This window comes from Canis lupus, chromosome 23, assembly GCF_003254725.2.
Source record: "Canis lupus dingo isolate Sandy chromosome 23, ASM325472v2, whole genome shotgun sequence".
Lineage (NCBI taxonomy): Eukaryota > Metazoa > Chordata > Mammalia > Carnivora > Canidae > Canis > Canis lupus.
This window is the reverse complement of record NC_064265.1, coordinates 35,734,955-35,758,454: the sequence shown is the minus strand read 5'-3', so window position 1 is coordinate 35,758,454 and position 23,500 is coordinate 35,734,955. Positions and strand designations below refer to the sequence as shown.

General features: G+C 53.0%; 1 protein-coding gene across 1 annotated transcript; it reads left to right on the top strand.

Annotated features, from left to right (window-relative positions):
- Window positions 1-532: 532 nt before the first annotated feature.
- RBP1 (retinol binding protein 1) lies at window positions 533-21,711 on the top strand. Its single transcript, XM_025448948.3, has 4 exons — window positions 533-697; window positions 1,414-1,592; window positions 19,367-19,468; window positions 21,467-21,711. Exons 1-4 carry the CDS (start codon window positions 625-627, stop codon window positions 21,518-21,520), a joined length of 408 nt encoding a protein of 135 aa, XP_025304733.1. The 5' UTR covers window positions 533-624; the 3' UTR covers window positions 21,521-21,711.
- The last annotated feature ends 1,789 nt before the right edge of the window (window positions 21,712-23,500 follow it).

Below are 23,500 nucleotides of genomic sequence, written 5' to 3'. Positions count from 1 at the left end.
GAAGGGGGTGGGGGGGTGGGGGGTGGAAAGTCCCCGCTTGCCTGGCCCTGCGCGCAAGCACCCAGCCCTCCTGACCCCGACGGCTGCAGACTAAGGCCTGCAGGTGGCCTCTTCCTAACCACCTGGGCAGACGGCAGGAGGCGGGGGCTTCTTGCCCCCCAAGCGCTGGAAGGAATCTCGCAGGAGCCCGGGAGTCGGGGCCCTCCTCCCCCCCCCCTCCTCCTCCTCCTCCTTCTTCCCGGGAGTCGGGGCCCTCCTCCCCTCCCCTCCCCCTCCTCCCCTCCCCCCTCTCTCCCTCCTCCTCCTCCTCCTCCTCCTCCCCCCCCTCCCCCCCACCCCCCGTCGGGAAGCGGCCCGGAGGTCGGAAAGCAGGAGCCCGCGGGCCCGGGACGCACCTGCCCCCCCACCCCGGGGCCCACCCCGCCCCGCGAAGGGGCGGAGCGACGGCCTCGAGGGCGCCTCCCGCGGGCTTTGTGCGCCCGGACCCCGCCGCCGCCGCACCGCCGAGCCCCCGCCCCAGGGCGCACGACTCCGGCCGCCCCCGCCCCGACCGCGCCGCCAGCCGCTCGCCCGCGGAGCCCGCAGCCGCTCCCGCCGCCCCCCGAGCCCCCCGAGCCCCCCGAAATGCCGGTCGACTTCACCGGGTACTGGAAGATGCTGGCCAACGAGAATTTCGAGGAGTACCTGCGCGCGCTCGGTAAGCAGCTGGGCCCGCTCCCCCGAGCCCTCCCGAGGCCCCGGCCCCGGCCCCCGCCCCCGCCCCCGGCCTCCCTCCGCCCCGTGCGGGGCCGCGGCCGCCCAGGCTCCCAGGGTGCCGGCTGGGTGCCCCCGGGGACGGGGAGCGCGGCGGCGCCCGCAGCCCGTAGGTGGCTCGGGACGTGGGGAACTTCATTAAGCAGAGCTGGGTTCAGTTTGCTTTTTGTTTCAAAGGGCAGAAAACTTTGTTGCAAGGAAAAGAGAAAGAAAGAAGGAAGGGAGGGGGGAAGGTGGGAAGGAAGGAAAAGAGGAAGGAAGGAAGGAAGGAAGGAAGGAAGGAAGGAAGGAAGGAAGGAAGGAAGGAAGGAAGGGAAAGAAAGGAAAGAAAAGAAAGAAAGAAAGAAAGAAAGAAAGAAAGAAAGAAAGAAAGAAAAAAAAGAGGAAAGGAAGGAAGGAGAAAGAAAGAAAAAGAAAAAAAGAAAGAAAAAGAAAGAAAAGAAAGAAAAAGAAAGAAAGACTTTTTCTCTGAAAAGAGAAGAAAAAGGCACAGACCTGGCTGCTGGCTAAGACAGCGCTAAGCAAGCAGAGCAGGGAACCCCAAAAGTCCTCCCCGCCCCCCCCCCAGGAGCTGGCTTCTGGGGCCCCACTGCCTTAGGGACCGTTCTCTGGATTTTCCTGCCAACTCTCTGCCCCTCTGTTCCCCGGCACCCCCTGCAGATGTCAATGTGGCCTTGCGCAAAATTGCCAACTTGCTGAAGCCGGACAAAGAGATCGTGCAGGACGGCGACCATATGATCATCCGCACGCTGAGCACTTTCAGGAACTATATCATGGACTTCCAGGTTGGGAAGGAGTTTGAGGAGGATCTGACGGGCATAGATGACCGCAAGTGCATGGTGAGGATTTGCATACACCAGGGCACCTCCTGCCCAGGGCGCCTGACCAAAAAGGCTGGGCTACTTCATCTGGGAGGGGAGCGAGGGCCCTTAAATTCTTAGGGACCAGGGATCTTTGCACTGCCAACCCACAAAGGTGACAGCAGGGACTCATCAAGCATACTCCTCTGTCCAAACAGGATATAATGGTTATGAAAGCTGCAGTTTGCTGAGGCCCTGCGGTGTCCAGGGACTGAGCCAGGTGCTTTATACATTTGACTTCACCTAATCTCACAACCACCCCTGAGGGAGGTAGGAGAATGCCCATTTTACAGATGAGGAAACGGTTTCAATGAGTAACCAGCCCAGAACAGCACAGCGGGGAGGGGCTGGCCTGGAACTCCCCCGCAGGTCTGTTGACTCCCAATCTGTTGGCTCCGTTCTCCTCTGGCTGTACCTTGGCCTGGTGGAGGAAGGAAAGAAACACCGGGAACCCTTCTCAAGTGTAAAACTTTCTCGGTGACCTAGCATGAAGCCACCCTAGGAAGCAGGGGACATCATGATCTCCCAGAAGCCTCTGACCTGTCCCACCTCATCGCCAAACTGAGATCTGGCTCCTGGCCGCCCCCTTCCCCGTCCTGGCCTCCACTGCCCGCTGAGCTGCCTTTGAACTTTGCAGCCTACCCCTACTCGGTGGGTCAGTGCCACTGAGCCCAGGCTAGAGGAAGCCTTCGTGCAGGCGGGGAGGGAAGTACAGCCTAGCCCCAAGGGTGGGAAGCTGACGACCCCGAGACCCCAATTAGCATTAACACAGCAAACTGGAAGGTCAGCCCAAGTCTCCATCAACATTCTCGGGTCGTTGGAAGGTCAGGTTGCTCCTGGAATCCCTTTCACAGTGTTGGGTCCACAGCTAGTGTATGCTCACCCCCAGGGAGCTGCCTTGCGTATTGAGGAGGTGCTCCCCCTCTTTCTCCCCTCCCCCTGGGACAATTTACCAAAGGTCTGCTTTGTGCCCTACACTGTGCTATAGCCCAGTGAGGGAGAGATTCATGACCCCATCGTATACAATGACAAAGGCCCCAAGAGGAAAGGAGACTTGCAAGAGATGGGATTTGAACCCTAGGCCTTTGGACTTTGAGGCCCACCCTCCTGCTCTCTGCTAGGCCCCTCTCTTGCTGGTTGCCTTGGCAGAAACCAGATGGTGGAGGTTTGCTGGGACAGTGGCTATAGGGGTGTCAGTGTGTGAGGATATGAAGCCCCAGGCCTGGACTACTACTCATCCCCCCCACCCCCTTTGTCGATTCATCTGACAGCAGGTAGGAGTTAGTGTCTGAGTCTGTTGTTTGCAATGAGGGCAGAAGGCAGGGTAGCCAGCAGGGAGTGTCTTTGGAGAGGCCAATATTGTTGTAGGAACATGTCAGGCTGTGCCTTTAAAAGGCCCAAGGCCTCTTGATCCTCAGCCGGGCTCACAGTGGGAAAGGAGACCAGCAGACAGGGCTGCTTGGGGGGGTGGGGGGGGGCTGCCTTTCAGATCACTGCCCCCGGGCCTGCTGCACAGCACTGCACTCTAAGAACACTCCTTCTCCCCGGCTCACTCTTAGGGTACCCACAGAGCAGGGCAGGCATCCCTGTTTGTTTTAGGTCACTGCAACCTCTGGAATGTGCTAGCTTGTACTTACTTGGCTAATTATCTCCCGCCTTGCTTTCCCTCCCTCATCCAGTAACATGTGAAACATTTACTGACCACCTCCTCATACTCACAGGTGCTCACTACGCACCGAGTACCATTACCAATTAATTTTAACTCCCTCACTCTTCACAATACTGTTTTTTCAACCCCATTTTACAGATTAGAAAACCAAGGCAGGATTTCTTGTTGTGAGGCGCTGGGGAAGTTAAGTGAGCGGCAGAGGGAGGATTTGCACTTTGGCAGCTCCAGAGTCCCTGCGTGAACCACTGCACCGTACCTACTGCCTTCCTTACACGCTAATCCTGGTGCCAGGCACAGGGACGTGGGGCAGGATGTCACAATCCCTGATGGCCAGGAACTCATAACCTTTGTGGTGGAGACAGACACACAGAACAGAGTGTGATCAGTGGTGACAAAAGAAGGTACCCAGAGAAGGACTTCTGGAGGAGGTGACTTCTACACAAAAGGCAAGGGGTAGAAGGAAGGGTTTCAGACCCAAAGGAAGGAGCACATGGCCACCTTCTTTTCTCAGCCTGGCATTAGGACATCAGGACAACCCAGGTGACCAGATCAGGGAGCCCAGCACCTGGGCAAACTAGAAGGGATTGGGCTAGGACTCATGGTCACCTTTGCTGCTACAGGACTCGGGGTGGCCCTCTCTCAAGTGTATGGCACTGGCTTACCTTGCTGTTGCTGTGTGGGTGGGGGAAGTGGGGGGTCGACAGCCCCTCTGCCCTGGCCTCTCTGTGGCCCTTCACATTGCAGAGAAGCCCTTCTCGGGGCTGCCAACTGGATGGAGGCCTACAGTGAAGAGCATGGCCAAGGGAGGGTGGAGCATAATAGAATTACAGCAACTGTCCAGCCGAGGCTTGCAAGTGCAGAGGAGGTGCCTGCAAGGGGCTGCGTTGGTTGAGGTCTCCAGGGCCCCCAGGGGGCCTGGGCGGGGTGGTTGCCACAGATAACTTCCACCACTGCCTCTTCCACTCTACACACTCTGTACCCACCAGCCGGGAGCAGTGGCCAGGAGGACAATCTGTTCTCAGCACCAGGTCGGCTTCATTCTGACGCTTCCTCCCCAGCACATTACAACAGTGTCAGTTCTTACCTGGGATCAGTCATTCATCTGTTTTGTTAATTCCTTTCTTGGTCTCACAAGCGTCTCATGGTCCCACAAGCTTACTCTGTCTTTGCAGCCCCCGGGTTAGTGTTACTGAGATGAATCGCACAAGATTCCTGACCTCACGGAGCTCAGTGCGGTGAGGAGGCCAGTCCTGGTGTGATGGCATGTGGGTGGGGGCAGGATGGCCAGAGGACGACCTCCTCCTGGGTCTGGGAGGTCAGGGAAGGTTCCTACAGGAAGTAGCCTGAGTCGTGGCTTGGAGGATAGACAAGAAATAGCGTGGCAAACAGAAAGGGGACAAGAGGAAGGCCAAGGCCAAGAGAAAAGCAGTTGATAAATGCTATTTCAGACCTTCCTTGCCCCCAACACACCCTCCCCCCAGGCTCTGGGTTCAGCCTGGGGACACAGAGGGAGCAAGGCCTCCCTAGCACCCAGGTCAGTGGAGGAGACTGATGCGTCCTCAGGCCGCTTTCTTCAGTGATGGAAGCATAGTGGGTTAGGAGCACAGTGTGGAGGCGTGGGGACGCAGTGGTCAGTGAAGTTACCTGGATGAGGGGGGTCTTAAAAGACAGGTAAGAATCAGAGCATATGTGGAGAAAGGATAAGAATATTCTAGGCGGAGGGAACCACATGCACAAAGGGCCAGGGGGTCAGAAAAGGCTTGATTGGGAGAGAGTTTTGGAAGTGAGAGAGGTGCAGTCCACAAAGACTGGAGTGCAGGATGTGGCTGGGGCAGATGGGAGCGATGAGGACCCAGTAGGGAGCCTCGATGTGGCTCTGAGAGGCTGCAGGGACCTCTCGCTAGGAGATGCACGATCACACTGACCATCCTTCCCGATCACACTGACCATCCTTCCCCAAAGGACCCAGGGGCTTGCTCGCGTGGAGACCTCTGATCCTGCCTCTGTCTATGGGAACATTATCTGTACTCTAGAACAGCGGCCAGGGGGTGAAATCTGGCCTGCAGATGTGTTTTGTTTGACCTGCAGAATGTTTAAAAAACTGCAGAGCCAGTTGCCAATGATTGCCATACACTGTAAGATTTCGTAGAAGGATCCGTATCTCTGGCTGTTCTTAACCCACAAAGTCAAACACTGGGTGCCCCTTTCTCCCTGGGCTGTGTGGAGGCCGGGACGCTGTCGCAGTGCTCCCTTTAAATGGGACGCTCTCCAGCTCACCGCAGGCCTCACCCCACCCGGTTCCCCGGAGGAGTCGGGGATCAAGCGGCCAGATATCTTTGTTTGCACTAGGGGTTCCTTGGGGCCGCGGCTCCCCAGGTGCAGACGTGCGGTGGCCGCAGCAGAACGAGGTAGAGACACAAATTCTGCAGCCGCAGCTCTGGCCTCCTGAACCAGCAACTCCAGGAGTGGGGGCCGGTGGTCACCTGGCTCTGGTGCAGCCAAAGCTGGAGTTCCACTGCCCTGGAGGCCAGAGCCGTCTCGGTGTCCCCGGTGTCCCCGTGGCTCCGCAGACAGTGAGATGCGGAGCAGCACTGCAGAGGGCCGCGTGGTGCTGGCTGGGAGTGGCTCTCCGCTCCCTTCCCAGGCCCAGGGCCAGAGCCCTCGGAGCCTGCGCCAGGACTGCTCAGCTCACCCTTCCCGTCGGTGCTAGGAAGGTCCTAGGAAGGTCCGACGTGCCCTGCAAGCAGCCTGGGCTGTCATCTCGGTGGAAGTGCGCACAGGGCGCAGCTTTGCCCGGCTGCCTCCTGCGCGCCTTTATCCTTGGAAAGGAAATCTCGGGCCGCTTTGAGACCTGTGTGGTGCATTAGGTCCTGCGCGGGTAGCTTTGGCAGGGTGGGGGAGCGTGAATGAGGAAGATGCCCCTCGACTTCCCAGAGCCCCCACGCCTGGGCCAGGGAACCCCTTGGAAGGAGGAAAGATCGAGCTCTTTGTCCCCGGCTCTCCCCAGCAGGAGCAGCTTTTGCAGAAGAGAGCCCCCTGGGTCAGGAAGCACAGCCATGAGCCTGGCTCCACGTGATGGTGGCAGAAGGGCCATTTGTCATCCCACCCCGTGGACACTGGGTCAGGTTTTCCCTGGAGGGGGCGCCTTTGTTCATTGGGGAGCCTGGCGCCTCCTCCCCACCCCTGGGCTGCTGGCTTCTCCTCCTCCAGCTGTGAACTCAGGGTGACCCCTTCCACAGAGCCTCCCTTCCGCTCACAGCCCTCCCCTCCGCCCCTCCGTGGCTTTCTTTGTTTTTATTGTAAAAGGAAAAAAAGAATTCAAATAGCACAGGAGAGAGTGGACTGCAAAGGAAAGGGCCCCTTCCCCCACTTGGCCTCATTCCCACTCCCCAGAGGTTATCACTGCTACTGTTTCTGTGGATCTGTCGGAAATCTTTGAATATAGAAGCTGTCTATCTATTGATCAGTTTAAAAAAAAAAAAAAAGGAGAGAAAGAAATCCACTCCTTGGTGCGTTGTTTTCTCACTCAATGCTACTTCTTAGGCATCTTTCGTGTCAGTGTTTATAGATTTTCTGAATTCTTTCTCTTTTAACCATGTGTTTCCTTCCCTTCCACCCTGACTTCCTTCCTTCCGCCCACCCACCCATCCATCCGTCCATCCATCCATCCATCTAATTATATATGGTAATGCATGAAATCCACCAAACTGCTGTTAACACTTTGGTTTAAACTCTTGCCAGCTTTCTGATTCTGTCCTTGACTCACTAATGGATTTTTTCTGGTTCGTATTTTAAACAACACAATGCCGATGGCAGAAAATTAACTCCCTGGGCCACAGAGCTATGAATGCCCTCAGATTCGGGAGCCTCCTGAGGGCCTCGGGACCAGGCCCCCAGCCCTTGGCTGGATCCTTTCCACAATGGAAACACGGAGTCTCTTTCATGTGTTAGCTCAAGTTCGCCGACCTTCGGAATCGGCGTCAGCAGCGTGCTTTTGAGGATTACAGAAAGAAGAATTAAAGCAACCCAAGTAAAGTGCACAAAGTAGCTTTCAAGAATCACATTGTCGTGTTAGGTTTTGTGTTTAGGCAGGAACAAAGGAAAATAACATGCACTAAATCCTTACCAAGGGCCATGCCTGCGCCAAATGGTTTTAGCACTTTTCCTCTTTCGGAAGTGGCGTCAGTGTGCCCATTTGGCAGGTGGGACTCTGAGGCTCAGAGAGGTGAAGAATCTTTGTAGCTCCAGGTCACCCAGCCTGTGGTGGCAGAGGAAGGATTCTAACTGGTCTGTTGTTGAAGCTCTCTATTTCAAGGTCTCCCGCGAAGAGGGCCAGCACCCGGGTTCCTTATTTTGAGCCTGGCGCAGCCTGGAGGTGAGCCCAGAGTACTGGCAGGGCCTGGGGGTATGGAGAGGAGTGCTGCTATGAGAGTCTGGGTTTGAATCCTCCTCCATTATCCAACTGACAGTGACCTTAAATGTTTGGATCCACTGCCTCTGTCTTCACATCTGCAAAATGGGCATTATGATTGCTGCACTCCCTGTCTCATAAGGCAAATTCTGAGGACCATAGAGATAGTCCAGGGGACGTTGCCTTGGGAAACCACAACACTGTGCACAACAAAGGGCCAGAAGCCCTAGGCTGGGGCCAAAGTAATCACTTATGATGGCCGGTGGCAGTTCGGGGAGTTAACCACCGTTTGTGTTTTTCTGACCGACATTGCTCCCTAGTCACCCAAAGAAGCACCGCCTGTTCTGCTGCGAGTTATGCCCCTACTCTCCTTGTGGGGTCTGGGGGAGCTGCAAATCATGGTACGCTGTCTCTCGTGGGATGAGTACCTTAAGCCAGGGTGATAACAGTGTCCTATGACCTGTCACATGATTGTACATGTGACCTAATGTCACCCTTCCCTGGCAGAGAGCTGTGTTCTAGTCCCTCTAAAGTTCATAAGCTGGCAGGATGTAAACTTCCACACCACCTCCCATGGCTGCCTGGAGAAATCCAACAGAAGGAAGGGAAAGATAAGATGAGGCCAGCAGAGGAGCAGAAATGAGAGAGAAAGAGAAACTGCAAGGCTGGGGGGTTTGCTGGAGCCCCTGACACTAGCACATCTCCAAGAATCTCCGTGTACTTGAGCCAGCCAGGGCCTTCCCTTCCTTTCGCCTTAAGCTATTTGAACTGGTTTTCTTTTCCTTTTTTTTTATTAAAAGCTTTTTTTTAAATTTTTATTTATTTATGATAGTCACACAGAGAGAGAGAGAGAGAGGCAGAGACACAGGGAGAGGGAGAAGCAGGCTCCATGCACCGGGAGCCCGACATGGGATTCGATCCCGGGTCTCCAGGATCGCGCCCTGGGCCAAAGGCAGGTGCTAAACCACTGCACCACCCAGGCATCCCTGAACTGGTTTTCTGTCACTTGCATCTAAAAACATCCTCAGACCTTCAGAGTTCACAGATCGTGGGTTGAGAACCACATCAGTAGTTAGAGCAGTAGTTCTCAAACTTGAGCTGCCCACCCCCACTGAAGTTTCCTATTCAGAAGGTCTGGAGTGGACCCAAGAACGGGTCTTTCTACTGAGTTCCCAGCTGCTGCTGCTGCTGGCTCCAAGACCGTGCCTCTGATAACTACTAAGAAAGAAAAATGAGGAAGTGGGCCGGCCCGTGCTGAGGATGCTGTGATGTGCTGGTCATGATTCTGTGCAATAAACCTGTACCGGGGTTCTGGGTGCCTGGTTCTGGGGGCTGAATGAGAGTGCAGAGATGCGGCCCAGTCTCAGCGGATGGCGTCTCCTTGGGGATGCCAAACTTCCAGCGGCCCAGGATGGCCCTCCGCTAGTGTGTGCAGCAGGTACCAATAGCGTGTGGGCAAGTGCGGGCTACAACGGAGCACTTGGGAGCTTTGGCTTGGAGATGAACCTGGATTTGAATCTTGAGTCTACCTTCCAGCTGTGTTTCCTGAGCGAAGGCACTTTCTGGCACCCTCGTCTGTAAGAAGGAGCCAAGGGTAGTGGTACTGATGGGATTATTGTGAAAATTCAGTGTGGTGGTGAATTTATTTCATTTTTCTATTGCTGTCTAACAAACCACTCCAAAATGCAATGCTTCCAAACTCCGAGCCACAGCGGTGGTTCCTTTTGTTCATGAATCTGCAATTTGGGCAGAGCCCAAAGGGGGTGGCTGGGCCTTGCTGCATGTCCTGCTAGCCGGCAGCTGGAGGATTCGTTTTCCCCATGGCCCTCCCTCCCCCAACTGTCTCCTGGCTGCTTGAGCTTCTTCAGATCATGGTAGCCGGGTCCCACAAACGACGGCCAGGAGGACAAGGCAAAGGGAGGGGACGTTGTGATTTGCCTAGCTTCTGAAGTCATAGAGCAATATTTTGCTGTATTCTGTTGGTTGAAGCAGTCACAGGGCCCGGAACAGAAGAGGTGAGGGGGCAGGAAACCCCCTTTGCCTTCCCCTCCAGGCATCTGGAGGCTGAAAGCTGATGACTGACTTTGGGGTCCCTTTGCCCCATGGAAGGCTTCTCTGGTAACCAGCCCCAGCAACTCAGGTCCCATCGCTAACCTTTCACGTGGGCTTGAGGATTTATTCATATTTGACTTGGAATTGATTGAAAACTCTGACAATAGGCACTATGCCTGACTCACAATAGCTTCCTCCCTGGGAAGGATTTTCTTTAAAAGATTTTATTGATTTATTCATGAGAGACAGAGACAAGGCAGAGGGAGAAGCAGGCTCCCTGTGGGGAGCCCGATGTGGTACTTGGTCCCAGGACCCCAGGATCACAACCGGAGCCCAAGGCAGATGCTCAACCACTGAGCCACCCAAGTGCCCCCGCCAAGGAAGCATTTTTATGGCTATCTCTGTTGTACGAATTGCTAAAGCACGTGTGCATGTGCACACACCTACACATACACACCACCCCCTGTCATCCAGACAGGAACTGCGGGTCTCTGTCATCCTGCCTGAAATTCCAATATTAGAGCACATTTATTCTGGTTAAATATGCCAAGACTTTTCTAGGTGTTTAATAAGCAGATACCTGAGAGTGCCAATTGTCTTTAACACAGGGATACTCACGAGTCTGTCCTTCCTTGTCCCCTTCCCCCCTTCTTTCTTTCCTGACTTGAGGGTCCAAGGACAGCAGAGGAGACTCTGGGGCAGAGCTATATACACAGGATGGACATGAAAGGTGTGAGGGCAGGGGCTGGAGGAGACTCCAGGCTGCAAAACCCACCGTTACCAGCCTTAACAGCATAACTGGCTCTGCACTCAGAAAATGAGGGAGGAGAAATCCTGTCTGATGGTACGCAGTGAGTCAGAAAAATCGTCTTCCTCTTTGACTCAGAGTTCCCACTTAAGTGATTATATTCCAGGAAAATCATTCAAAAGATAAAAAAAGCTGCATCTATCTGTACAAAAGTATTTGTTTGTAGCTGCGTGGTAATAATCCTCACCAGCCCACATTATTATAAGCCCAGCCACCGTCTGGGGGCTTCTGTGCGGCAGGCTGTGCCCTGGCACTGTACAGATATTATTTAATCCACCGATGATCCTGGGGAGGAGGTGCCACTCTTATTTGATAGACAGGGACCCTTGGGTCCTGCCCAGGGTCACATTGCTGGTTAACCATGGCCCTGGGATTCAGCTTCACATCTCTCTGACCCCTGACTCTGTGTGGTTCACAGAGCGGGCTGCTTCCTGCCAGTGTTGCTAAGCGCTGCTTGACCACAGGTGGTTAGAGTGACTGTGGCTTTTTAATTCCACAGACCACTGCATACCCCACATAAATAATCACTGTGAAGATAAGTGAAAAGTGTTTATGGGCAGCCAGTCAACAAGTTCCACAAATTCTGCGTCTTAGCCTCTCTTTCCCCTTACCCCCCCTCCCCACAGCTCTGAACATCTCATGCCTCTAACAATAATAACAACAATAATAATTAACGCCTCTTATGTTTCCTCCTATGCACCAGGCTCAGCACCCTCCGTGAATTATTTCTTCACATTGATCTCCCTTCCACCATCCTCAACATTCCTGCCCATCCTTCACATCCTAAAAAGGGAATCTGGGGGCACCTGGGTGGCTCACTCGGTTGAGCGTCTGCCTTGGGCTCAGGTGAGGATCTCAGGGTCCTGGGATCGAGCCCCACATTGGGCTCCCTGCTCAGTGGGGAGCCTGCTTCTCCCTCTCCCTCTGCTGCTCTCCCTGCTTGTGCTCTCTCTTTCTGTGTCAAATAAATAAAATCTTAAAAAAAAAAAGGGGGGAATCTGATCAGGTCACTCCTTAGCCTAACCCCCTCCCCCGGGGGCTCCCCAGCGCCGACAGGCAAGGGCCAGAGGGGCTCAGGTTTTCAGGACTTGGCCGCTGCTGCCTCTCCAGTTCCCTTCCCTGCCTCACTCCTTACCTTCGCCCCATCCCGCCACTTATAGGTGCCTTCACTTGCCGTCCCCCTTTGCATCTCTCTGCTCACGTCCCTGGGACAAGTGCCCTGCTTTCTGCCCGGGAGAATTGGTGAAGACCGGTCCAGGATTGACTGTCTCACCAATCTTGTCCTGATTCCCCAACCCACCTCATCCCACTGCCCTTCTCTGCAGCCATTGCTCCCGGGGCACCTGCGACCCTTGTTCATGCATTTGAGATGTGGGACCATGGGGCCCACACTTTGCATGTCCATCCAGTGCCAGGCACAGAGGGCTCCAGTGCATTTGTCGAATGAGTGTTCAGTAGAAATAGAACCTCAAGCAATATAAATGGTGAATGATCTCCCTGCAGATCCATTTGCCCTTTAATCATAGCTAGTGTTTGTGGGGTACTTCCCACGTGCTACGAGCTCTAGGCACTTTCCATGCATGAATTCTTGTAATCTTCACGATTCTAGAATGAAGATGTCAGAATGCTTCCTATATGTTACATAAAGAAAATGAAAAGTGGAACAAGCCCTCACTTGTCTGAGACCAGGTTAGCTGGTGGAACCAGAATTTAGTTCCTGGCAGTCAGACTTCAGATTGTTACCCGGGAGAGGTGGCATCCTTGTTATGTTAAGGGTCACAGCCCTGGGCTAATTTCTCTGTGAGGCTTTTGAAATCTCAAATGCAGCCTCCCTGGTGAAGCAGTGCCGTGTCATGGGATGGAACTGTCAGGTGCAGAGGGGCCAGGTCGGCTCTGCATCTCGTTGTCCTCCACAGTAGAGGCTGTCCAAGGCCCAGCTCCCTCTGAGGCAGGGCCTGGCAGCGGGGCTGAGTCATAACCGGTTCGACTCTGGAGCCGGACCATCGTCTCTGGAGTCCCATCTATGCCACTTCCAGACAGGATGGCCTTACACAGGTTATTTCAAGTCTCTGCACCTCTACTTGTCTGTGAAATGGGGATAATGATGAAGTCAGAAACACTCACTACTTCGTGGGGAGGATTAGAGGCAGGAAAGCCTGCAGTCGTCTACTCCACTGGTAGGGGCTGTTACTATTAATTCTCTCATCTTGTGAACTATGCGCTCCAGAAGATGAGTTCTGGAGGCGGTGGCATGTGTGAAGGACACCTGGCTATCCAGACAAGAGCTAGTGGAGTCACGTCGGCGGAGGTACACCTGCAAGGGCATGTGCCTCTCTGCAGCCAAAGAGAACAGGCTGGGCAAGGCCAGCAGCAGAGAGAACTATGCTCACGGAGTGTTTCATGTGTCCGGCGCTCAAATGGGTCCTTGCTACCCCTCATTTCATTTCATCCTGATGGCTCTTGCTCTATAGCAAGACTTATCAGCCCCACTTTGCAAGTGAAGAAATGTAGGCTCAGGAGGTGGGGTGCATTGCAGGATCTCCCTGCTGGAAAGAAATAGGGACGGATTGGGGCTCAGGCCTGCACCTCTCCAAGGCTGTCATCGCCACCGTCTCCCCACCCCCCAAAGCCCAGCTCAGGCAGGCATGCTGTCCGCTAGCTGGGCCAGACCCAGGCCCACAGCCTGCCAGGCGCTGTTTGGCAGGAAAAACATCCGTGGCAGCAAGATGCTCATGTGGGAACAGTGGGCAGGCCGTGGGTTCAGAGTTGGGTAGAAGTGGGTTGAAACCATGACTCATACTCGTCCTGGCTTGTGTGGCCCTGGGCGTGATGACTAAGTGCTCCGGGACCCAGAAGCCCTCGCCAGTGTCACACAGTGGCTAACCCATTTCTATAAGGCTAATTTGTGGAAGAATAAATAGCTACGTTGCCTGGGATATTTTGTCTAAAAAAAAAAAATGTGTTCATCGCCCAAAAAATTCTAAAAGTACCCCTAGAATGTTTTCTGCCATTTGTTCATTTGTTCTACAACTGGTAAATGCATGTCCTCGATTCCAAGGTGGCGGCTGGTATCCTGCAGTGAACAAAAGGATCCCAGACCCCAAAGAGCTCTCAGTCAGGAGATCCTGACCTGCTGGCGACTCCTCCTCAGTTACTGAGCTAGCGCCTCTTATCCTGTGGGAGCTGTTTGTTTCTGTTTGCCTTGAAAGATAAAAAGTAGAAGAAGAAGAAAAAAGAAAGATAAAATGTAGAAACCAGAGGCACTGGTGGATGAGATGAGGCCTTGGTGGACTCTGCCCTGCGGAGCCCCTCTGAGCACTCTCCGGTAGGATGGCTCCTCCCTTACTCCTCATCACCCTCTTCCCCCCAGCCCCCTACTCCATGGGGGGGGGGGGGGACTTGATAATAAGCTGGTTCCTTGGCCTGGCTCCAGTAGCAGGCCAGCCTGCCTGCCAGATAAGCAAGCATCTGGATTGTCCTTTGCACCAGGTCTGGCTGGTTGGAGCCACAAAGATGTAAAGTACAGGAAAAGAGAGGCTGAGTCATCTCCCTGGTAAATTCTGGGGTTAGAGGTGCAGGGTCAGGCTCCACGGGGAGGGTCATGCTGAGAGATCCTGCTGGGCAAAGCTCATTTAGAAGCCTCACTCACTCACGCAGCCCCTGGCCTGCCTGCATTTGTCCAGGCTGTTCCCTCTGCCTGAGATTCCCTCATTCCTCTTCTCCAATTTCTGCTTCTTAACCTCGTTCTCAAGGTGTTTTCTGGTGTCAATTCCAGCATTATTTCCAGCATTACCTACCTCCTCCAGGAAGCCTTCCCTGACGGACCTCTGTCCCTATTGTAGAGACTGATGAGAGGCCTTCCCCTTCCACAACTATGTCACCTGCCTCCACCCAGCACTTGCCATTCTGCTGGAATTCTGGCTTGTTTTCTTCTCTAATAGCCTGTGTGCTTTTGAGAGTAGCGTCCTCGCCTCACCTGCCTCTGTTCCCAGCACCCGAGACTAGTGTGCAGGTGTCGAACCCACGATCGCCACATGTTGCCTTGTGCAGAACCGTGATGGAGAATCCTGCTCACTCAAGGGTCAGCTTAGATCAGATAGCTGCAGAGCACAGTAGCCAAGAACATAGACTCTGGACTCACATCTCATCCCCTTACTATATGGCTGGGTGACCTGAAAGCCCCAGTCTCCATACCTGTAAAATGGGAGACGTGTAACTGCTCCAGGAGGATACGACCCATGTTGTGTTTAATACCCTGCCCAGCACGTGGTAAGTATTTAGCACATGTTGGTAGGGTGATGATGGTGATGGTGACAACCAAGAAGCTTTCCCTGTCCCTCCAGGCTGGGGTGGGTACCCGCCTCACACCCCAACACAGAACGCAGGGGAGTCGATGCCAGTTTACCTATCTGCCTTCCCTCTGGGCTGAGCTGCTCCATGGCACAGCTGGGATCCAGCCCAGCCTTAGGGCCCAAGATTAGGACACTCAGTACTGGGTCCCTGGATTGACCGAGCATAGTTCCATGTGAGCCCTGTGACCTCTTCCCTATCCAAAACCTTGACCTCACAGGGCCTTGAGCTCTCTGAGGGCTTCTTGTTTTAAAATTGATCCTGGGCACTTCCTGGAATGTTAAAGGAATTTTAAAAATGACGTGTCAAGATTAGTCTTAACATTTTAGTGTTTTGTTTGTCCTAAGAATTGTTACCATTTGCTGTTAGCTCCGTCGTGGCATTAGCGTCGCATTCTTTCATGCCCACAAAGGCCTTGTTGTGGCTTTACTGGTTTGTAGTAGTTGCTTTTAACAGCTTTTATGTCTCTAATTACTCGCTCACATTTTAAGGCCTTATTTTTTTAGTTGTAATCTGCTTTTAGAGAGAATTGGCTCCCCCCCCATCCCCCAAATGTGCTGATTTTAGATAATTGCCAGCCTCCTAGGAGTGGGTCAGAAGGAGAGGAGTGAGCATGTCACTCACCCGGCCTCGTCTCATGGGCAGCGAGTGGACTTCTCCGCCAGAAGGAACTGGATCCAAGCAATGCTCAGCCCATAACCCCTAGGAGACGTAGGCTAGGCTGGTTACCTAACTAAGTCTAATACTAAATCTAATTTTTATTGGCTCTAAAGCTTGAAGGTCAAGTGAAACAGAAGTACCTGGCACTCGGCAGGTTCTCTGTTACCTTCTCTGACCTTCTCATCTGCTCACTTATTTAACCCAGGCACCAGAGGCCGAGAACCTTCTTACTGTCCCAGGAACCCTCAAAGGGTGAAGCACACTGTAAAATTAAACTCCAGGAGGAATGGCCAATTTGCATCTTCTAGCAATTCACATCATGTACAGGAAGTGTCTGGTCACTGTCTGGTTTTCCAGTCCCTCACCCCCACCAGAATTTAAAGAGCACAGGCAGGGATCCCCAGGTGGCTCAGCAGTTTAGTCCCGCTTTCAGCCCAGGGCGTAATCCTGGAGTCCCGGGATCTGGTCCCACATCAGGCTACCTGCCTGGAGCCTGCTTCTCCCTCTACCTGTCTCTCTCTCTCTCTCTCTCTCTCTGCCTCTCATGAATAAATAAAATTGTTTAAAAAAATAAAGAGCACAGGCTTTGGAGTCAGACCTGGGTCAGTCCTGGCTCTGGCTTCTGCAGACACAAGACCTCCCTTCTGGCCTGGCTCTGGAAGCACAGAGACAGTAAGATTCAGTCCCAGCCATCTCCGGGCTTCCTGGACCTTGTGCGCAAGTGTAGTAGGGTCAGTGATCCATCCTTCCCCTGCTCATTGGAATGGGCGTTTGGGGCATGTGGAAGCTTTAACAAATCCTGGGATCACAGATCCCTGGGAGGCAGATTAAATCCCACCATTTGTAGATCATGCCCGGTCACTGCCAAGAGGTGAGTCTACTCAGCAGGTGTGGCCTGTTGCCCCCAGGACGGGTCATCTGCATGGGGCAAGGGGGCCTTGGGCCCCCCGGGACATGCTTCCATAGACTGCCTGCAGGAACCAGGTTTCTGGGTCACTGGCCCCCATGCAGCAGTGCCTGTGGGGGTTTCTAAGTGGTCAGGGGAGCTGGATAATGGCTTTGAAGTGACAGTCCCTTGTCAGAGTGATGCAAAGCGGTCTCCATTCATCTGTTGGTCTTTCTGGGAAAGCTGCTGACAAGGCCAAAGTGTTAGTGGTTATTTGTAACAGAAAAGTTAGACCGGATTCACTCTACCGCCTGCTGCCCTGGGTTCCAGCCCTTTCTGCAGACCTGCACGTGGTCTCTTTGGGGAGGATTACTCAGGAAAGGAACGGAAGGTGGCCAGATACCCCCTGGTCCTTGAAATTGTCTGGGCTTCATTTCTGGGGTGGAGTCCCAGAGCTCCTGGTGGGAGGCGGAGGCAGCCCTGCCCGTCCCCGTGGTTTGTACCCATGTCCACCACGCGCAGCTTGGACAAGCAAATCCCCTCCCTGTCTAAACTCTGGATGTCTTGATTACTATGACTGAGAGCCTCATATGCCAGCCCTCTGCATTGTATGTATTTTTTTCTCTCATCCTCAGCACAACTTAGTAAAGTAGGTCTTTGGGTTGTCTAAGGCCATGTAGCCGACCACCCCAAACCTGATGACTTAAAAAGGCAATCATGTATTCCCATGATTCTGTGAGCTGATTGGGCAGTTCTTCAGCTCCATGTGACTGCATTTAGCAGGAGGCTTAGCTGGGGTGCCTCAGTTTTCCTGTGGTAACCTCGCAACAACTCTTCCTCTGTAAGTTCATTCTAAGAACATGATGTGTTCAGGGTGCCTGGTGGCTTAGTTGGTTAAGCATCCAACTCTTGATTTCAGCTCAGGTCATGATCTCAGGATCACAGGATCGAGCACCGTGTGAGGCTCCGCATTGCACATGGAGCCTGCTTAGGACTCTCTCTCTCTCTCTCTCTCTCTCACCCCACTCCCTTCACCCTCTGCTCCTCCACTGCCACCCCCAAAGAACATGATGTGTTCAAAACTGTATACACCAGGCAGTCTTATTTATAATAGCACAGAACAATAAATAACCTAGATGCCCAAGAATACAGAATAAGCTAAATAATAGTATGTATATACAATGAAATACTGACCGGCTTAGCTTCATGGTCCTGTAATCTGTGCCGTCACACAGGCCACAACGCACGAAGGGCCCCTCACATAGTTTAATGCTCTGCTGTCACCATCTTAAAATTCCTAATCATTTTTTAGAGAAGCCCCTCGTTTTCATTTTGTGCTGGGCCCCACAAATTAGCCCTTTCCTGAATATTTTGTAACCATTAAAATAAGGCTTATGTAGAATATTTATTGAAGTAGAAAATTGCTTCTATTAAATGAAGAAACTAGGATACAAAAAAAATAAATGATGTAATCCCAATTCTTTAGAAACATATATATACCTAGTAAAGGAACAAAAGACTGGACATAAATACATCAAAATGTTAGAGTAATTATCTCTGAGGAAGACAAATTACAGGTTTTCTTTTTATTACCGTGCTCCTCTTGGCCTCTGACTGAGTCTGGAGCCCTTGGTGTGCGGGGTAGACTTCTGGATCCACACACAAAGAGGAGTTCCGTTGATGAGGAAGCCCAGTGTTCTGACAAGCTCCTTGAAGCCGAGGAGTATCTGACTTCTCAGTCCCCACTTCCTTTCACAGGCCGGGCATGGACAAGGTACCCAGAGGATGGGCACCTTGTGGCTCGAGTCATTAGTGGTCTTTACCTGCGACACACCTTCATCATCTTCATTATATTCATCAGCAACTTCATTATGTTCTGATTTGGAGGTGGGACCTTCTCTCTGGCTTCCTGCTGGACGTGAGCCCTGAGTGATCTCTAGACCCCAGAAAGGAACGTCCCTGCCTCCAGTCCCCCTGTGCTCCATCTCCCTCAGGCAACAGGCTCCAGGACCAGAGGTCAAGTTGATGCCTGCACCCGGCTGGCCCCCACCTGGTGCCTCTGTGCCGCGCTCCAGTGCAGGCTTCATCCAACAGCAGAGGGCAGCAGTCATCCGCAAGCCCAGGAGGAAGAGAAGGGCTTGGGAGAAGGAGGCAGGCAATCCTCCTATAGGGACTGGCCCCACTCACTCCATACCCATTTCCCATTTCTCCTCCTCTCTTAAATCCTGATTAGGCTGTTGCTGACTGTCTGGAACATGCCCTGGAGTACAAGGATCCTACAACCTTCCCTCCATAAAGGCAAGGCCTCTGAGTTCATGGCCTCTGGCCCCCTCCTAGGACAGATGGGAACACTGGGGCCCAGAGAAGGGCTGGACTTGCCTAGAGCCACACAGTGAACAGGGGCAAAGGAAGTTCTAACTGCTGCAGTGGGGAGGCAGGACTCATAATGTGCAACTGCCACACGTGGAAGGGCTGTTCTTGGAGAAGTGGATAGCTGCAAAGATGGGGCATGCTCTCTGCACCGCACATAGGTCCCATCCAGACCATGAGCTCCTGGACTGTCTTGCCTCTAAGTTCTAATACTCAAGCCCTGTCTTTCCGAGTGAGCCCTTGCCACTCCAACAAGACTGTGGAGTCTCCCATGGGCATAGGCTGAGCCCTATGTGGCTTCCCTCCTCCTGCTGTCTTCCCTTCAGCATCCCCAGCACCTGGGCAGGGCCCGGAGTGCTCAGGGACGATAAGACCAGCTGATCCACATACCGTAATAACAGCACATGGTGGACAGAGTTAGGCTGCAGATTTTCTGTAACAAAATTGACTTGAGCGCCCCCTGGGTGATCAAGCTTGGGGCTGCCCCTCGCCCAGCCCCCAGGGGCTGCTTGCTCAAGGTTGACCACCATGTTCTTTTGCTTGGCAGACCACCGTGAGCTGGGACGGGGACAAGCTCGAGTGTGTGCAGAAGGGTGAAAAGGAGGGACGTGGCTGGACCCAGTGGATTGAGGGTGACGAGCTGCACCTGGTAGGTTGCTGGGGTAGGGGGTGGAGGGTGGGGGGCAGAGCTGGGCCCGGAGGCTCTGGTGGCTATTGAGGTCTGATGGACCTTAGAAGAATGCCCTATGGCAGGGCCTGCTCGGAAGCTTCTCTTCCAGGGGCCTGGAAAAGACGCTTGAGTGACTGTAAAAACTGAACAATGTGTTTGCGAGATCTAGGCCGACTCAATTGTCCAGTCAGGAAGTGAGGAGGAACATCTGCTAAGCAGCAGATGTGGAGCTAAGCTCTTTTGCATTTCATACCTCTTTCTATTCCCTTAGTGACCCAGTGGGCCAGGTACTATTGGGGTTCCTATTTTGGAGATGGGGACCTGGAGGGTCACATCCCAGATACACAGCTAGAAACTGGAAGAACTGAAACTTGCTCCCAAATGATGTCTGTGTCACCATGCCAACCTGTGGCAGGCTAGAATCAAGGAGAGTCCTTTAAGCTTCTCTGAGACCTCCCTAGGTCAGGTGAGGAGAAGCCCTTCTCAGGTCAGGCGTGGGCCTCCAGCCTAGGAACTCAGGTCAAAGCCACTTCTGCTCCATCCATTGCCTGGGAAAAGCACACAGAAATCTAGAGTAAGGGGCTTAGCCCCTGGAGGCTAAAATAACACATGTCCTCTGAAAGGAGACCTCCCATCACTCCTGCCCCCTTGGAACTCCCGATTACCTTCCTTCTGAGAAAAAAAAAAAAAAAACCTGGTCCAGGTGACCTGGGTTCAACTCCTGACTCACTGGGTACCTTTGAGTAAGTGCCTTCCTTTCCTCAGCCTCATCTACAAAATTCCATCCTACCACATGGCGCTTCTGCAAAGATCAGAGTCCATGGGAGCTCTGGGATGTGTGTGTGCTGAGAAGAGGCAGGAGGGCATGATTTTCAGAGATAGCTTCCGCTGATGCGGAGGGCCTGGGCTGTGCCTGACCTGGAACCATCTTCTCCCGGGGCCTCTCTTCCTCACTTGCCTAGCAATGAGGGTAGATGCTGTGATCTCCACCGCTCTTTCAGCTCAGAGGCTCTGTGGCTCTGTGCCAGAGGTTACAAGCTGGGGACCTCGGGCCTCTTTTATTTGGCCATCAGTGAGCTCCAAACTTCTTCAGGCAACGATTTAAAAATTAGGATGTCATAAATATTCAGATTTCCCGCCTCCTTCAGAAAATAAAACAAGGGACGCCTGAGTGGCTCAGCAGGTGAGTGCCTGCCTTCAGCTCAGGGCATGATCCCAGGGTCCTGGGATCGAGTCCTACATCGGGATCGGGCTCCTTAGAGGGAGCCTGCTTCTCCCTCTGCCTATGTCTCTACCTCCCTCTCTCTGTCTCTCATGAATAAGTAAGTAAAATCTTTTAAAAACAAACAGACAACGCTTCCAAGATGTGGTGACCCTGTGCCGTCATTCCTCCCAGCAACTCGGCAGGGGCTGTCCTGTAGGCAGGGCCTGGGCTTTCTGGGCTGCATTTTACTACTACCTGGGAGCTTTCAATAATAGCAATTCCAGGGCTCCACCCACTGAGACACTGATATAACTGGTCTAGCCTGGGACCCAGGCATTTTCCAAACTCCCCAGGTACTCCAATATGCAGCTGAAGCTTGGAATCTCTGTGCTAACTTGCCGCTTTGGCCTGTGACAGCCTACTGAGTCGTCTGGGAGTCAAGCCGTGTGTCTGGGCCTGATTTCTTCCAAGCCTGGGCACAGACTCTGTCCTGGCCTCAGGCCCGGGGTTCTTAAAGCCTTTTGGGCCCCTTGAGCATAGTAGGAGGAGGGGAGCAGCATTTATTTCCCAGCCAACTCTGCCTATAGGGCATAGCAGAGCCCCATCTCCACTGATCCGGTTCAAACGACTTTCCAAGGAATCGGGCTAGTTCAACCCAACTCTTGAGGAAAAATAATAGCCACTGAGTATTTTCAAAGCTCCTGGCCCTGTGCGCACTGAGGCCCAAGTGTGACCTTGCTCTTGCCAGTGACAAGCATCTGCTTTCGTTTCAGGAGATGAGAGTGCAAGGTGTGGTCTGCAAGCAAGTATTCAAGAAGGTACAGTGAAGCCTGAGCACCCCTGGATCTCGAGGAATGAGCAGCATGGACACGTAGGCCAGGATCCCCTTCTTTGTGCAGCATGGGGCCAAAATGTCCAGCCATCCCCCCAGCATCTGTTAGCAGAGGCTTTCCCTTGGCTTTGTCTCTTTTCTTTTCCTTAAAACAAAGCCATCCCAATAAAAGTGATTTCTCCTCAAGACGTCTGTTTTGAAGAAGCTTCAGTACCCGTCTGTGCTCACTCTTTCTCTGGGGCTTCCGAAGCCAGCTTCTCCTGATGCCACCCCTTGGGCAGGGGAGAAATTCATCCACACACCTGCAGATTTGAGCCCATAAAGTCTTTCCTCAGGGGCACAGGCTTGGGGTCAGGATGTGTGACTTCACATTCACCATACATGTAATAAGTACCTACCATGTTACATGTCCATTTGGGATCAAAATGTAGTGAGTGCCACAGAAGCAGCAGAAGATGCCCTCCACCCTGGGAACTTAAAGCCTAGTCAAGGAGATCTGGCCAAGAGAGATCTCCAACTCTGCATTGTACACATAGGAGACGCTCTAAAAATTATTTGTAAATGAGATGGAACTGGATAGAATTATAAGCCAAAGCTAGAATGAAGTGAACCTTAATCAAGGGCAATTACCAGTTGGATTTGATTTCAGAGGCGTCATGAGCACATACTTCACCACCCCAAAACCGTTCCCACCTCATCTATGGGCTGATGTAAAGCATTCCTTTTCAGTATTATAGAAGAGGCATGACTTGCAAATCCTTCTAGAGGAAGGAAAGCAGCCTCCTGTTCAGACTGAAGTGTAAATGACTGCTAGTGTGCTTTTGCATAAAGGAACACAGGGAGAGGGGCAGCTGGGTGGCTCAGTGGTCGAGTGTCTGCCTTTGGCTCAGGTTATGATCCCAGGGTCCTGGGATCGAGTCCTGCATCAGGCTCCCTGCAAGGAGCCTGCTTCTCCCTCTGCCTATGTCTCTGCCTCTCTCTATGTCTCTCATGAGTAAATAAAATCCTAAAAAAAAAAAAAAAAAAAGAAAGAAAGAAAATTTCAGGAAAACTGAAGGGTGAGTGAGGAGATGAAAGACAAGGATAGGGAAGACCACTGGGAAACAGAAGACTTACATCCAGGACCCCTTCAAAGTCATTTCTGCTTAGTCTGTGCCCTGCCCCTTGGAAAGCATACCGAGGTGGGAGTCAGAGGAGCTGAGTTCAAACTCCAACCCCACTACTCACAGGCCAACAGCTCACATCTCTGGATACACTTCACAAATCAGAAAATCACACTAACCATCTACCTCACCTCCCACCTAGGTGGGTTGTGAAGCTTGGTGACACATAAAACTTGTAGACTGGGACACCTGGGTGGCTCAGCAGTTTAGCGCCTGCCTTTGGCCCAGGGCCTGATCTTGGAGACCCGGGATCGAGTCCTACGTCAGGCTCCCTGCATGGAGCCTGCTTCTCCCTCTGCCTGTGTCTCTGACTCTCTCTCTCTCTCTCTCTCTCCCTGGGTCTCTCATGAATAAATAAATAAAATCTTTTAAAAAACAAACAAACTTGTAGACTGCCAGGCACTAGACCAGTGGCTCTCAGACCTGGCTGAGCACTAGAACCACCTGCGGAGCTTAACGGAATTCCCTACGCCTGGTACACGCCTCAGAACCAGTTACATCAGAGTGTCAACAGGTGGGACCCTGGCACCGGTAGTTTTTAAAGCTCCCCATGTGATTCTAATATGCCAACTCGAGAGTCACCACCCCAGACCATTGTTTCTCACCTGAGGGTAATCCAGCCCCTGCCCCGGGGCATTTGGCAATGTCTGGAGACATTTGACTTAACAACTTGGTTGGGGGTGGGGGCTACTGGCATCTACAGGCCAGGGCTACTGCTAAACATCCTACAAGGCACAGGATAGCTCCCGCACGGAAGAATTGTCTGGCACGATATGGTAACAAAGTTGAGGAACCCTGCCTTAGACACATGT

What these genes read in the sequence shown, in the direction of transcription:
- RBP1 (XM_025448948.3), top strand. Translation starts at nt 625, where the DNA reads ATGCCGGTCGACTTCACCGGGTACTGGAAGATGCTGGCCAACGAGAAT. An exon ending in TAGATGACCGCAAGTGCATG is followed by an intron (nt 1,593 to 19,366) that starts GTGAGGATTTGC and finishes TTTGCTTGGCAG; the next exon opens with ACCACCGTGAGCTGGGACGG. An exon ending in AGGGTGACGAGCTGCACCTG is followed by an intron (nt 19,469 to 21,466) that starts GTAGGTTGCTGG and finishes CTTTCGTTTCAG; the next exon opens with GAGATGAGAGTGCAAGGTGT.